The sequence below is a fragment of the Mus musculus genome, chromosome 7, assembly GCF_000001635.26.
Source record: "Mus musculus strain C57BL/6J chromosome 7, GRCm38.p6 C57BL/6J".
Classification (NCBI taxonomy): domain Eukaryota; kingdom Metazoa; phylum Chordata; class Mammalia; order Rodentia; family Muridae; genus Mus; species Mus musculus.
In genome coordinates, this window is record NC_000073.6 from 20,871,748 (window position 1) to 20,887,987 (window position 16,240).

General features: G+C 38.6%; 2 protein-coding genes across 2 annotated transcripts; one reads left to right on the forward strand and one right to left on the reverse strand.

Moving 5' to 3' along the window:
• Nucleotides 1-508: 508 nt before the first annotated feature.
• Vmn1r116 (vomeronasal 1 receptor 116) lies at nt 509-1,432 on the forward strand. The gene has a single exon (NM_001166744.1). It carries the CDS (start codon nt 509-511, stop codon nt 1,430-1,432), a length of 924 nt encoding a protein of 307 aa, NP_001160216.1.
• A 10,018-nt stretch (nt 1,433-11,450) lies between these two features.
• Vmn1r117 (vomeronasal 1 receptor 117) lies at nt 11,451-12,374 on the reverse strand. The gene has a single exon (NM_001166743.1). It carries the CDS (start codon nt 12,372-12,374, stop codon nt 11,451-11,453), a length of 924 nt encoding a protein of 307 aa, NP_001160215.1.
• Between the last annotated feature and the right edge of the window lie 3,866 nt (nt 12,375-16,240).

A 16,240-nucleotide genomic window follows, 5' to 3' on the forward strand; every position in this document is an offset into this window, starting at 1 on the left:
TGTTCCCATACATACTATTTTTAATATGTTACTATAATACACAAAATTAAATTAATTATTTTTATGTTGCATTTATATATTCTTTTATTTGTTATTGATTTAGTTACATCCCAATTGAAGCGTTTCCTCCCTCCTAATTGTATTGAATTCTGATGATGGAATCACAGACTCATAGTAGACTCTTTACTGTATGTATTCATATGCAAAGACCTTGGTGTGGCAAAATGTGTGTTATTGTGCTCTTGACCTACTGGACCAATAAAGATGTAGTTGCAATACAAAATTTACATTGAGGCAGGAGTAATAAAATCAGTATAAAATTTTATTTGAGTTATTATACATTCATTGTTTTTCAGGCAATTTGCCTGTAGTGTGATAGAATAGTGTCTCACTTATCAAGTGAAGAAATTGTGTCAAATCAATTGGTAAGTGTGGACAATAAAACAGAGACCCGAGGAGAGTAGTGTCCGACCTAATCATCATTCCAGGGTCCTGTAAAGCCCTCTCCATGTCTGCTCATGGTAAATCCGTGAAAACCACTGAGGAAGTGGCTCTTCAGATCCTCTTGCTTTGCCAGTTTGGGGTTGGAACTGTGGCCAATGTCTTTCTGTTTTTCCATAATTTCTCTCCAGTCTTGACTGGTTCTAAACAGAGGCCCAGACAGGTGTTTTTAAGCCACATGGCTGTGGCCAATGCCTTGACTCTATTCCTCACTATATTTCCAAACAACATGAGTGCTTTTGCTCCCAAAACTCCTCCAAATGAACTCAAATGTAAATTAGAATTCTTCAGTCACATGGTGGCAAGAAGCAAAAATTTGTGTTCCACCTGTGTCCTGAGTATCCATCAGTTTGTCACTCTTGTTCCTGTTAATAGAGGTAAAGGTAAACTTATACTCAGAGCAAGTGTCCCAAATTTGTGGAATTATTCCTGCTACAGTTGTTGGTTTTACAGTGTCTTAAGTAACATCCACATTCCAATTAAGGTCACTGGTCCACAGATAACAGACAATAACACTGACTCTAAAAGCAACTTGTTTTGTTCCACTTCTGGATTCATTGTAGGCATGGTCTTCTTGCAGTTTTCCCATGATGCCACATTCATGAGCATCATGGTCTGGACCAGTGTCTCCATGGTACTTCTCCTCCATAGACATCGCCAGCGAATGCAGCACATCCTCACTCCCAATCAGGACGCCAGAGGCCAAGCTGAGACCAGAGCAACCCATACTATCCTGATGCTGGTGGTCACATTTGTTAGCTTTTATCTTCTAAATTGTATTTGTATCATCTTTCATGCCTTTTCTATACATTCTCGTCTCTTCATAAGGCTTGTCAGTGAGGTTCTGGCTGCAGTCTTCCCCAGTATCTGCCCCTTACTGTTGATCTTCAGAGATCCTAAAGATCCTTGTTCTGTGCTCTTCAAATGTTGAAAATAAGAGCCCATAAAAACTGCCAAATACAGAAGACACCTTCACTAATACCATTAAGTACTTTATTCCATAAATATGTTTTCAACATTTTGTATGAACAAGGTGTGGTGCTCACTGCTGTAATTTTAAAAGAATAAGGCTATACTCATTTGTTGATGTGAAATGATTTCTGGTTGGAATCTTACTGACATGGTAAGTGAGTTATTCACCATTCTCTGTTTTCCTGTATATAACTGCATTCTGCTGCAGGCTGGACTGAAACTGATACAACCAATTTTCACTAAACAGTTAAATGTGTTAAATGGTCCTGATCAAACTGATACTCTCCCTCCGTCTTAGTTGATACTTCAAACTTCGGACAAGAACAGAATCCCTCTCTATATTTCTCTATCTGAACAAACAAGGATGCATTGCTCTAATTAAATATTTTCAAGGATGAACATTTTGTATATAGTAAATATATTGCATGTTATTCCACTTTAGTTAGGAGATATATGCTTTGTACCTTGGGCCCTAAGGAGGTGAGAGTCAAGCACTGAACAACATAACTTTGTGCTCTCTAGAGCAGTACAATCTGCTGATCACATCAAGAGTAAATAGGAAAAGAGGCATAGACAGCTCCTGCTCAGAAGCCTTAAGAGATTTAAAGTCTCAGGACCAGGGAGGAATCCAGGATCCACACTGGAGATCTTCTCCTGAAAGACCTTGGTAAAGACTTGACTCTGAGCCATGGTGAAATTGTTTTTCCAATCATCACAAACACCTACGAATCAGACAGGAGACAAGAGATATCAGAACAACGAGGAAGCAAAGTTGTCACTCCATCTGTCAGTGGCTTTCTCAATCGCAAAATTATTTTCTCAGAAGATTAAAATCAAGCATCTAATATTTTCAGCTACCTGAGAATGACCAAGGCTAGAAAGACCACAAGATAAATATCTGGAGTGGTTATAGCTGTCAGTGTGATGAAACTTATAATCTGACTTGTGGTACTTACTTCTGTGAACAAAGAATATTTTAGCATTCATTTTTTTGTTCATATGTATTGGGTATGTATGTATTTGTGGGGATTCCCTCCTCTTAAGGAGAATAGGTGTCATACCCCTAGAGCTGGAGTTACAAACTGATGTAAGCCTACAAAGATAGTTTCTCAGAATCGAGCTCTGATCCAATGTAAATATGGCCAGGCTTCCAACCTGCTGAGCCATCTCTTGAGGCCCACACTGAAAAATTTATCCAACACACTTAACTCTTCACTTACAATTTGGGGGAGTAGGAAATCATCAATATCAGGTATATTGAAAGAGCTTGAAATAATAGAATATGAACCAACAGTTTGTTGTTCTATATTGAGAATAGATTTGCACTGAGTTATGAAATTAATACCGAGACTCTTCATGTACTGACAATCCCACAGCACCAAGCCTTGATCATAACACTGGCCATAATAAGAATCAGCAAGACAGCTCAGCAGCTAAAGCACTCACAACTTAGAAATGATTATCCCAGGTCCCACCTAGTGGAGAGAACAAAATCCTACAATTGTACTCTGCCTTCCTCAAATCTGTGCTTGAACATGTCCACACACTGAAAAGAAAAAAAGTGTATTTTCTAAGTTCACTTTAATCAGTTCAGTGTATCCTATAACACTGATCTCTGCCTGTTAATCTGTATATACCCTTATCTCTAAGCATTATTTTGGTGTACGTTATTGGACTGTATTATCTACTACCCTTCCAACAGTTTTTTTCAGCACAATATTTCCAACCAACACTCAGTAGTAAAGAATAGTTAGAGAGGAAAAGGAGTGTAGACCTCTGATGTTGGTTTTGGTAAGTCCAAAATCTATCATCATGATATATCTAACCAGAAGTCAAACAAGACAGCCAAACAATAATTCATCAATAGCAAAATCAGGAGCAGGTACAGCAGCAAAGGGGACTGACAGCAGCAGGCAAAGCAGGAGCCACCACAGGCCATCTTGGGGATGTCACACAAATACCTTCTCAAGACCCCCAAGAATTCCAAACTAAAACTGTCTGCAGCTGGAAAAAATCATACCCCTCCTAAAGCATGAGACACTCATAATTATTCGTTGTGGACAATTGGAAACAGCCCCATATCCCATATCAGGGATTAAAACAAAAACATATTCATGTAACATAACTGGGTTTTTGACAAAATGAAAATTATCACATCAATCAAAATAAAGAACTAATACTGAAATGTTAAGAAAATTCAAAGGAGGCATGAATTATAATGAGATAACTTTGGAAAGGGAAGAAATTAGCAGGTAAAATTTCAAGAAAACATGCATAAATAAATAAATAAATAGATAGATAAACAAACAAACAAACAAACAAACAAATAAATGCATGGCCTTTCTATGTTCCATCTAAAGTTCCACACACCAGTCTGCAATCTCTGATCTATACTCCTCTCCCTGGCCCATAGTTCTGCCTGCCTTCCAGGATGCTGAGTCCTGCATGGTCATGAGGGTGATGGTGGGACATGATCGCAACTCTGGGATGGAGCCAGTAGGACATAGGACTCCACAAGTGTTGACAGTTATCAGGAAATATGATACTTGACAAGTTTATTGTGGAATGTCCTTTCTGGGAAGGTTAATACCTCTTAGGATGGGAGGGTATGTTTATGCCTTAGCAAAAACTATAAATGCTGTGGCTTTCACAGCAGCCCTTAATGATATAGGAAAGAACACTGAATACATGAATTTAAAAATATATAAACAGGATTTCTCAACTATTCAAAAAATAAAGATGTAATATGAGTTACAAGAGGGGTTTCATGTACCAAAAAAAGTACAGAAGCAGTTGCACTATGAGCAAGCTTGTCAGAAAGATGCAAAGGCAGGCAGACACAAAAGCAAGCAGGTTTCTGAGTTCAAGGACATCCTGGAACAGAGGAAATTTAGACCCAACATGAGGGAGTAGTGATCTCATAGCTTATTGTATTTTCTTACAAAGCAATCAGATTTCTGAGTTTGTTTGCCATGTTAAGAAAAATGTGCTTGCTGTCTTTTCTTAGCGGTTAAGGGGCTAAGTTCAAAATTTGTGATGTAATCAAAAGAGTATGTGGGGTGCATGATTGCATTGACATGAAAATAAAAGAATGGACTATTGTCTGTTACAGGTTATCTCTCTGGTCATCTTCAGAAAGCTGTCTTAGCAGAACACAAGGCTATCAGCTTGTACCCCAGAACTGACTTCAAGCCATTCTTTTTGTTGCTCCCAAACACCACTTCCTCAGAACCCCCCTCTAAGCCAAGGCTGGTCCTTGTCACCAGGAGGCCTACTGACATCCAGAACAACCAAGAACAACTCACTCTCCTATTTCCCATGTGCTGAACTCTATTACTCCCAGAAGCTGTGAGGTCTGCCCAATTCTCTCCATTCTTTTTATGCCCTATCTTCCTGTCCACACTTCTACATGCAATTGAGAACCTGCACTCCACACCCTAGTTCACAGCTCTGCATGCCTCCTGGTAGACCTGTTACCAAGTGGTACAATCAGTCCCAGAGGCCTACTGTGACCTTGTATGGCCAGGACAGCTAATACCAGAGACAACAAGATGGCTAAAGGATGAGCTAAAATATGATAAGGAAAAGCCAGTGAAATATGGCACCACCGGTAATCAGCTATCTTACTCTAGCAAGCATTAGGTACCCTGACACACCTGAAGAGCAAGAAAATGACCTCACATCTCATCGTATGAAGAAGATAGAGGCCTTTGATGAGGAAATAAGTAAATATCTTTTTAAAATACAGGAAGACAGGATCAAACAGGTATTTAAATAGGAAACAAATAAATATGAAAGAATACAGGAAAATGCAACCAAACAGATGAAGGAAATGAATAAAACTGTTCAGGACCTGAAAATGGAAATAAATGTAATACAGAAAACAAAAAAAGGAGCCAACCCTGGAGAAAGAAAACCTAGAGAAGAGAATTACAAGCCACAAGCATCATCAACAGAATACAAGAGAAAGAAGAGAGAAGCTCAGCCATCAGAGATACAACAGAAAAATTGCTGTATCGGTCAAAGAAAATGTCAAATAAATTGATTCTAATACAATACACTCAGAAAATTTGGGACACTAGGAAAAGACAAAAACTAAGAATGGTAGAAATAAAGGGAGAAGAATCCCAGCTCAAAGGCACAGAAAATATACTCAACAAAATCATAGAACAAAACATCCCTAACCTAAAGAAAGAGATAACTATAAAACTACAAGAACCAAAATAGATTTGATGACAAAGAAAATCCTGCCACCATATAATAAAACATTAAATGTACATAACAAAGAAAGAAATTTAAAAGATGAAGGGGAGAAAAAGACAAGTAGCATATAGGGTAGTCCTGTTAGAATTACACCTGACTTCACATCAGAGGCTCTAAAAGCCAGAAGGGCATGGACAAGAGTTTTGCAGACCTTAAGAGACCACAGTATCAATCCATGAAAATGTTCAATTACCATAGATAGAAAAGTAAACATAATCCATGACAAAAATAAATTTAAGAAATATCTATTTACTAATAGAGTCCTTCAAAGATATAAGAAAGAAAACTTCAATTCAAGGAGTTTAACTGTACCCAGGAAAACATAAGAACTTAATCATTGAACAGCAAAACCAAAAGAATAGAATTATATACACACAATAACACCTCCAACAACAAAACACCAACGAGTAACAATCATTGGGCATTAGTATCTCCTATCAGCAATGGACTCAAGTCACCAATAAAAACAGAGTAGTTAGGCAAAGAGAATCCATGATTTTACTATATACAAGAAATACAGCTCAGCAACAAAAATAAACACTGCCTCAGAGTAAAGGACTGGAAATAGGTTTTCCAAGCAAACGGACCCAGGAGACAAGCTGGCCTAGCCATTATAATATCTAATAAAACAGACTTTCAACCAGAAGTTATGAAAAGAGATGGAGAAGGACACCTTATATACATCAAAGGAAAAAAGCAGCAAGATGATGCCTCAGTACACACACACACACACACACACACACACACTGCATGGCTGAAATAAAGTAGTCCAATAACTCATACAAATACATACATACATACATACATACATACATACATATGTTCATACAAACTTACATGCATACAGACCTATAGAGAGACATACACATTAATACATGGAATAGTTAGAGCAAGCACTAACTAACCGAGCCTTTCACACACACTTACATATATAAAAACAGTTGGTGGATGGAGCAAGCTCCAACACACACCCAGACAAGCTTTATATATATGTATATATACAGATACTTCTGCTCAATGAACTTTGTTCCAAACTTCCACTCAAACAAACTTTACACATATACACACATACACATAGTTCTTGTATGAAAGGAACAATTTTCAGCTCTCCACTCTTTATTCCTTTTTCCATAGCTTATATATCCTAGCAAAAATTTTCAAGCAGTATAAAACTACAATGTGAGTATGTTTTAGTTTTCTTCTAGTAAATGATTATGAAAAACAGTGTGTTACCCAATACTGTTATGAGAAATAACATTATATAGTAAAGGTAAAGAAAACAAATTATCCCCAAACACCCAGGTACATTTTTTTTTTAGATTTTATTTATTTTTTATTAGATTTTTCTTTATGTACATTTCAAATTTCAAATGCTATCCCGAAAGTTCCCTATACCCTCCCCCCATGCCCTGCTCCCCTACCAACCCACTCCTGCTTCTTGGCCCTGGCATTCCTGTGTACTGGGACATATAAAGTTTGCAATACCAGGGGCCTCCCTTCCCAGTGATGGCTGACTAGGCCATCTTCTGCTACATATGCAGCTAGAGATACAAGCTCTGGGGGTACTGGTTAGTTCATATTGTTGTTCCACCAATAGGGTTGCAGACCCCTTCAGCTCCTTGGGTGCTTTCTCTAGCTTCTCTATTGGGGGCCCTGTGTTCCATCTTACAGATTACTGTGAGCATCCACATCTGCATTTGCCAGGCCCTGGCATAGCCTCATACGAGACAGATATACCAGAGTCCCTTCATCAAAATCTTGCTGGCATATAACCTAGGTACATTTATAAGTAAGGAACTTATTATAAATTCACAAAGTGTACACATGCAAGGCAGTTTTCTCATCAAGTTTCTCTTCCTGGAAGGCAGAAATTACAAAGAAAGGGACAAGTATTTTATTATTTATCTCTAAAATAATCTGAAAAAAGCTTAAAGGAATCACAAATCTAAACTTTTACATAAAAATCAATCATGTTGATTTTGAATTCTTGAAGACCACTTAGTTGAAAAGAGGTGGTCAGTTGGGACTCTGTATCCTCAGTTATTAGAGAATTTCAGTAGGATCACTTTCATATATGTAAGAAATTTCCACTGCCATAGGTTTTCATAACATCTCTCATATGCCCTCAAATTCTAGCTCTTTCTCTTCATTCCATCTCTCAACCCTATGTCTCCTTGCACTTCTGGCCCTTTTCCAACTCATCCCCCTAGTCCACTCAGAAGAGTCAATCTCTTCCCCCCTTTCATGAAATACTCGTGTCCCTCACTAGAACATTTTTATGTATCAATCTCCTTTGTAGGTTGATTATTATTTATTTAATGGCTAATAACTATGTATAAGTGATGGTGATTGATAATAGTGATGCCCGTGATGGTGATGATGGTGAAAAATGTGATAATGGTGGTGATGGTAATGGTGGCTATGGTAATGGTGATCAGGATGGTAAAGTGGGAATGGTGAGATGCTGCTGCTGGTGGTGATCGTGATATTGATGTTGGTGGTTGTGATGATGTGTTTCTCTGTATAGCCTCGACTGTCCTGGAACTCACTCTGTAGACCAGGCTGGCCTCAAGCTCAGAAATCTGTCTGCCCCTGCCTCCCAAGTGCTGGGATTAAAGGCTTGGACCACCACTGCCCGGATTACTTTTTGTTAAATAAAAACATTTTATTTTCATCACAATACCACTATAATACATTTACTTTGTTATGAGCAAGTTTGTGTGTGTGTGTGTGTAATTTATCTTTGTACTGTAATAAGAAAATAATGTTCCTTTGATTTGGAAACCATCTTCACATAAAGTCTTATTTAAAGTAGAGTGTGGTGGTCCTTGGCTATCATTCTGGCTACTCTGAAAGCCAAGTAAAAACTCTCAAGTTCAAAGCCACATCACTCCAATCTCTGCCTCTGTGGTTATATGGCTGTCTTCCCTCTGTATGTGTTTGCTGCTTCTTATAAGGACACAGTCACTCTTAAAGGTTTTATTCTACTTGTGGCTTTCATCTTTTATTTCCAAATAGGTCATTCATGGACCAGGACTTTACATAGCAGAAATACTGTCCAACCCATAGCAGGCAATGATAGCTTTCCCTTCATTCCCCCTCTCTGACCAGATGCCCTTCACAGGCCCATCCCATGGCCCTTGTGTCTGCTGATTATCGAATTGCAGAGCTTCTCACAGAGCTCCATCAGCTGACCAAGCAAATCCAGGTAAGAGGAATGTTTGTATAAGTGAATACATACCGCAATTCTCCTACAAACATCATGATGCCTGTTCTTAAACAGCTGAGTAATGCTCCATTGTGCTAATGTGCCATACTTTTTATCCTTTCTTTTGTTGACACTTCTTGGTTGATAACAGATTTATTCATATTGTGAATGAATAGAGCAGCAAAAAAAAATCATGGTTGATCACATGTCCTTGTAATAGGATGAAGTGCCCTTCAGGTATATATCCAAGAGTGGTGAGATAGATCTATTGCCTACTTTCTGTGGAACCTCTATTCTTATTCCCATAGTGACTGTACAAGTTTTTACTTTCACCAGCAATGGGTGAGCCTTTCCCTTATTGCACATCCTTGCCAGCATGAGCAGTCACCTGTGTTGTTGATCTTGGCCATTGTAATAGGTGTTAGAATCCCAATGTAGTTTTCATTTCCTTTTTCCTGATGTCCAAATATTGCCAAGGGTCATGCAGTAGGAATGACCAATGGCTTTAGAACTCAGGGAATGTGGTCACCCCACTGATTACCACAGCCACATGGGTTAATCTTGTTGTGTCATGGCCCCAAGAACTTCATGATGTTAAGGAGTTCTGCTCTGCTTGCAGCCCTCACATCCCACTTAATATAAGAAGGACATAGCATTAAGAGGTCTAGACTCATTTTCCTCTCTAACTTTTTCCTTTACTACTGGGTGTTAGTTTGTTGGAAGTAATTGAATTGAAAAGTTTTTGACGGGTGGTAGATAATAGAACCCAACAAAGTATCCCAAAATAATGCTTAGAAATAAGGGGATACACAGATTAACAGGCAGAGATCAGTGTTATAGGATACACTGAACTGATTAAACTGAACTTAGAAAATATACTTTTCTTCTCTTCGGAGTGTGGACATGTTCAAGCACAGATTTGAGGAAGGCAGAGTACAATTGTATGAGTTTGTTCTCTCCACTATGTAGGACCTGGGATAATCATTTCTAAGCTCTGAGTGCTTTAGCTGCTGAGCTGTCTTGCTGATTCTTATTATGGCCAGTGGTATGATCAAGACTTGGTGTTGTGGGATTGTCATTTTTATTGTTGGTAGAGGTCTGTGAAAATGTACATGAAGAGTCTCAGTATTAATTTCATAACTCAGTGTGAATCTATCCTCAATATAGAACATACAAACTGTTGGTTCCTATTCTATTATTTCAAGCTCTTTCAACATTTCATTACGATATCCTACTCCCCCAAATTGTAAGTGAAGAGTTAAGTGTGTTGGATAAATTTCTCATTGTGGGCCTCGAGGGATGGATCAGCAGGTTAGAACCCTGGCCACATTTACATTGGATCAGAGCTCGATTCTGAGAAATTATATTTGTAGACTTACATCAGTTTGTAACTCCAGCTCTAGAGGTATGACACCTATTCTCCTTAAGAGGAGGGAATCCCCATAAATACATACATACCCAATACACATGAACAAAAAATGAATGATAAAATATTCTTTGTTCATAGGACTAAGTACCACAAGTCAGATTATAAGTTTCATCACACTGACAGCTATAAGCACTCCAGATATTTATCTTGTGGTCTTTCTTGCCTGGGTCATTCTCAGGTAGCTGAAAATATTAGATGCTTGATTTTGATATTCTGAGAAAATAATTTTGTGACTGAGAAAGCCACTGAGTGATGGAGTGACCACTTTGCCTCCCCATTGTTCTGATACGTCTTATCTCCTGTCTGATTGGTAGGTGTTTGTGATGATTGGAAAACAATTTCACCATGACCCAGAGTGAAGTCTTTACCAAAGTCTTTCAGGAGAAGATCTCTAGTGTGGATCCTGGATTCCTCCCTGGTCCTAAGACTTTAAATCTCTGAAAGTTTCGGAACGTGAGCTGTTTTTGCCTTTTTACCTATTTACTCTTGATGTGATCAGCAGATTATGTTGCTCTAGAGAGCACAAAGTTTTGATTTTCAGTGCTTGACTCTCCCCTGAGTAGGACCCAAGGTAGCTAAGCATATATCTCCTAACTAAAATGGAATGACATGCAATATACTTACTATTTATATAAATTTCATCCTTGAAAATATTTAATCATAGCAAAGCACTCTCATTTATTCAAATAGGGAAATATAGAGATGGATTCTGTTCTTATCCAAAGTTTAAAGTATTAACTAAGAAGGAGCAAGAATATGCGTTTGATCAGGACCATTTAACACATTAAACTGTTTAGGGAAGATAGGTTGCATCAGTTTTAGACCAGCCTGCAGCAGGAGGCAGTTATATACAAAAGTACAGAGGGTAGTGAATAACTCACTTACCATGTCAGTCAGATTCCAACCAGAAATCATTTCACATCAACAGAGGTGTATAGCCTTATTCTTTTAAAATTACAGCAGAGAGCATCACACCTTGTTCATACAAAATGTTGAATACATATTTATGGAATAAAGTCCTTAATTGTATTAGTGAAGCTGTCTTTTGTATTATGCATTTTTTAGCGACTCTGATTTTCAACAGTTGAAGAGCACAGAACAAGGATCCTTGGGATCTCTGAAGATCAACAGTAAAGGAGAGATACTGGGGAAGACCGCAGTTAAAATCTCACTGACAAGCCTTACGAAGAAATGAGAATGCATAAAAAGGGCATGTAATATGATACAAATACAATTTAGAAGATAAAAGCTAACAAATGTAAACACCAGCATCAGGATAGTATGGGTTGCTTTGGACTGAGCTTGGCTTCTGGGGTTCTGATTGGGAGTGAGGATGTGCTGCATTCGCTGGTGATGTCTATGGAGGAGAAGTACCATGGAGACACTGGTCCAGACCATGATGCTCATGAATGTGGCATCGTACGCAAACTGCAAGAAGACAATGCCCACACTGAATCCAGAAGTGGAACAGAACAGCTTTCTTTTCCAGTCAGTGTTATTGTCTGTTATCTGTGGACCACTGAACTTAATTGGAATGTGAATGTTACTTAAGACACTGAAAAACCAACAACTGTAAGAAGAATAACTTGCCATGTTTGTGACACTTGCTCTGAGTACAAGTTTACCTTTCCCTCTATTAAGAGGAACCAGAGTGACAAACTGATGGACACTCAGGACACAGGTGGAACACAAGTTTGTGCTTCTTACCACCAGGTGACTGAAGGATTCTAATTTACATTTGAGGTCATTTGGAGGAGTTTTGGGAGCAAAAGCCATCATGTTGTTTGGAAATATAGTGAGGAATAGAGTCAAGGCATTGGCCACAGCCATGTGGCTTAAAATCACCTGTCTTGGCCTCTGTTTAGAACCAGTCAAGACTGGAGAGAAATTATGGACAAACAGAAAGACATTGGCCACAGTTCCAACCCCAAACTGGCAAAGCAAGAGGATCTGAAGAGCCACTTCCTCAGTGGTTTTCAGGGAGTTACCATGAGCAGACATCGAGAGGGCTTTTCCCAATCCTACAGTGATGAATAGATAGAACAGTACTCTCTGTGGGTCTCTGTTCTATTGTCCACACTTACCAATTGATTTGTGACAATTTCTTCACTTGATAAGTGAGACAGTATTCTAGTTACACATTACAGGTAAATTGCAGGGAAAACAATGCATGTATAATAACTCAAGTAAAATATTATACGTATTGAATTACTCCTGACTCAAGATACATTTTGTATTGCAACTACATCTTTATTGGTTCAGTAGGTCAAGAGCACAATAACACACATTTTAACACACCATGGGCTTTGTATATGAATACAGACAGTAAAGACTCTAGTATGAATTTGTGAATTCATCATCAGAATTCAATTAGCAAGGAGGGGAAGCTGCAAATGGAATGTACCTTAATCAATAAAAAATGAAAGAATATATAAATGCAACATAAAAATAATTAATTGAATATCCTTATGTTATAGTAACATATTAAAAATAGTGTGTATGGGAATCACATGTAAGACTGTACATAATAATAAAGTTGTGTAACAGAATTCTGCTGTACAAAATTAAGATGTTGGCTTTTGAGAAAATTTTATACTATTCATCCACACAAACACAGACACACACACACACAAAAGCCACCACATATTTCTGATAGAGTCAACTGTCTTCTGATCACACAGATGAACACAGGCTTACATATGTGTCCTCCATGTGAAAAAAACCCCAACTTGCTAACAAGTTTCATTTATTCATAGTTTTTCTGACCTTAATTTTTGTTCTAAAATGTCAGGTGCTAGAGTCTTAGCTGTGTCATCTCCAGCTTCCCTCGAAAATTATTAACACAGTCAGTCTTATACCCTTTGCAAGCTAATGCTTAGCCTGCATTTTACTTGTTTATATATTTTCTGTAGGAACACAAGGGTCTCCATCTACCAGATAAAATTCAACATCTCACATACATGTTACAGTTAATTACTAATCTGGGAAACAGACATTTCTTTGAGATGAAAGGAAAATATTAACCTACTTAAATCAAACTGCAGACTTCAGAAAGAAATAATGTTTCATGTTGGCTTCAGAAGACAATTTTCACTGAAGAAAAGAGAAAAGAATTTTAAGCAGAAGTCTATGGTAGATGAATCCCACCTTCTGAGCCTCAGTCAGGATGAAGATGATCATTTGAAGGCCAGCTGCAGAGCATAGTTCCTGTAGAAGTCTATTTCGTAGTGCTTTAATTGAGGAACTTCTCTGTGTCACTCTTTGCCTGAGAAAGAATGCAATGAAATTCGGAATGGTTTCTTATTCTCCATGCAATGCTGTGAAGGTAACCTAACAAGTCCAGGTTTCCAGTCTCATAAAATAATAGGGCACTGGGACATGCCATCCTTCAGAGAGTCTATTATTTATCATTTATCCCCAGAGCAAATCTCCATTCTTTTCTGATGCTTACTGATGATGTCTAGGAGTTTGTTATATGTTAATGAGTACCTGGGCAGAAGTTAGGGAAGGGTTTTCATGTTTCCTTTGGGAGAATCTAAGTTCTGAATTGAGTTTGTCATCAGATGTGAATTAAGGCGCTCCAGGGTAGAACAAGGGACTCATTATATGAGTTTCTACAGAGTACTTTCCTCCCTACTATTTCACTTCTACAAAATTATTCTGACACCAAGTCCTCTCAGAAAACTGGCAATGTGTCATTCAGGTTCTGTAATTTCCCAGGAAGTTGCTTCATTAAAACCTTTCCCATGTTGGACCCAGGACATTTATAAATGACGAATTTATTAACTGAAACTGGTCTTTCCCACCTGAATCCTGGGGTTATTCCCATATTCACTTATTTTCAGCTAGATCATGCCTTGTTTTCTGATATATTCATGAATCCTTATCACAGGTCTAATGTACTTTGGTAGTATCTAGAGAATTTCATTTGTAATTAAGTAATCCTGGACATACAAGCAAAGATATGGATTGAGCAATCATTAAGAAATAAATAGCTCCAACTCATTTCTGCTCTAGGTATAATAAAAAACTAGGGACTTAGTCTTGATTTTCAATGATGAAAAGTAAAAATTCAGGTTATAAATTTAAGAATTGTATGTTCCAAACCTTTATTGATATTTAAGCCTGTAACAATATTGTCTCAGGCACAATGAACTTATACTTTCATGTGTGAGAATTAAGATATCACTGTACAATATTTTTACAAATGAAAGTACCAGCATTTAGAATGGGATATATGTGGAAATAGGACAAAAAGTAAGAATAACTTATCTTTAATTGCTCAGATACCTTATGTTTGTCTAGGACGAGTACATATCCATGATTTCATCTGTAAAATTTGTGTTGGCTAATTGACATTTATTATCCCGACCTGTGGGACCTAGTTATTCGGGGATCAAGGGGGATCAAGCCTGAAATAGAAATGGGCGAGAAAAGGGAGCGAGATCAAGCAAAGTGTTGTCAAGGTCTACTCTAATGGAGGCTGGAAGCCTGATTATCAGCACACAGTGAGAGCAAATAGGGAGTGTCTGAGTGGGATCAAATCACAGAGAGAGGGAGGGACATCTGGGGCAGATGCTAAGTGCAGGCTTGAAACATCTTGTGGCTTATCTTTGGATGCTGGTTCTGCCCAAACAGCCCCAGGTGTCTGTCCAAGAGAAGGGTCAGTTGATTCTCACAATCAGCCTTGTGTGAGGAGGAGGTGGCTCAGCTCCCAACAAAGGGTCAATTGATTCTCAGGGTGGGAGCTGTTGAAGGTCTGGTTTCCCTCAGACTCGTCTTCCACAATTTACATATGGCTTATTAGCCTAATACATACTTATATTGGAATAACTTTCAAAGTCAGGAATTTTTAAGAGTCATGGCTTGTCGAATACAGTCTTATAAAGGGTGAAAGGGTGATAATGGAAGATGAAGGGTTAGATTTGGGTGTGTGTAGGAAGGAAAGTAGATGAGGAAATATTGAGAGGAATAACTAACACTAAGTGTCTTTTGAAAATCTGTACAGTAACATTGTACTGTTGGGGCTTCCTGTAATATGTTCACATGCATATTTCTTTTTTTTTCAATTTCTTATTAGATATTTTCTTCCTTTACATTTCAAATGCTATCCCTAAAGACCTCCATGCCCTCCCCCCACCCTGCTCCCCTACCCACCCACTCCCACTTCTTGGCCCTGACGTTCCTCTGTACTGGGGCATATAAAGTTTGCAAGACCAAGGGACCTATCTTCCCAATGATGGCCAACTAGGCTATCTTCTTCTACATATGCAGCTAGAGACACGAGCTCTGGGGGTACTGGTTACTTCATATTGTTGTTCTACCTATAGGGTTGCAGACCCCTTCAGACCTGCGTTCCATCCAATAGATGATTTTGAGCATCCACTTCTGTATTTGCTGGGCACTTGCATAACCTCACAAGAGAGAGCTATTTCAGGGTCCTTTCAGCAAAATCTTCCTCGCATATACAATAGTGTCTGTGTTTGGTGGCTGATTATGGGATGGATTCCCGGGTGGGGCAGTCTCTGGATGGTCCATCCTTTTGTCTCAGCTCCAAACTTTGTCTCTGTAACTACTCCCATGGGTATTTTGTTCCCCATTCTAAGGAGGGACAAAGCATCCACACTATGGTTCTTCTTGAGTTTCATGTGCTTTGTATCTTGTATCTTGGGTACTCTAAGTTTCTGGGCTAATATCCACTTATCAGTGAGTGCATATCAAGAGACTTCTTGGCCTGAGCATCTGTGGGAGACATATTGGTTCCCGGACACCACCAAGACTAGTCTGCACAGGTGAGAGTGTGGACTACAGAAGCTAACAGCTTCTGGGACACATGGGAGCCACAAGCTTCTGAGGCAGGCCCCTTT

Coding starts and splice junctions, on each gene's coding strand:
- Vmn1r117 (NM_001166743.1), bottom strand. CDS start 12,374: ATGTCTGCTCATGGTAACTCCCTGAAAACCACTGAGGAAGTGGCTCTT.
- Vmn1r116 (NM_001166744.1), top strand. CDS start 509: ATGTCTGCTCATGGTAAATCCGTGAAAACCACTGAGGAAGTGGCTCTT.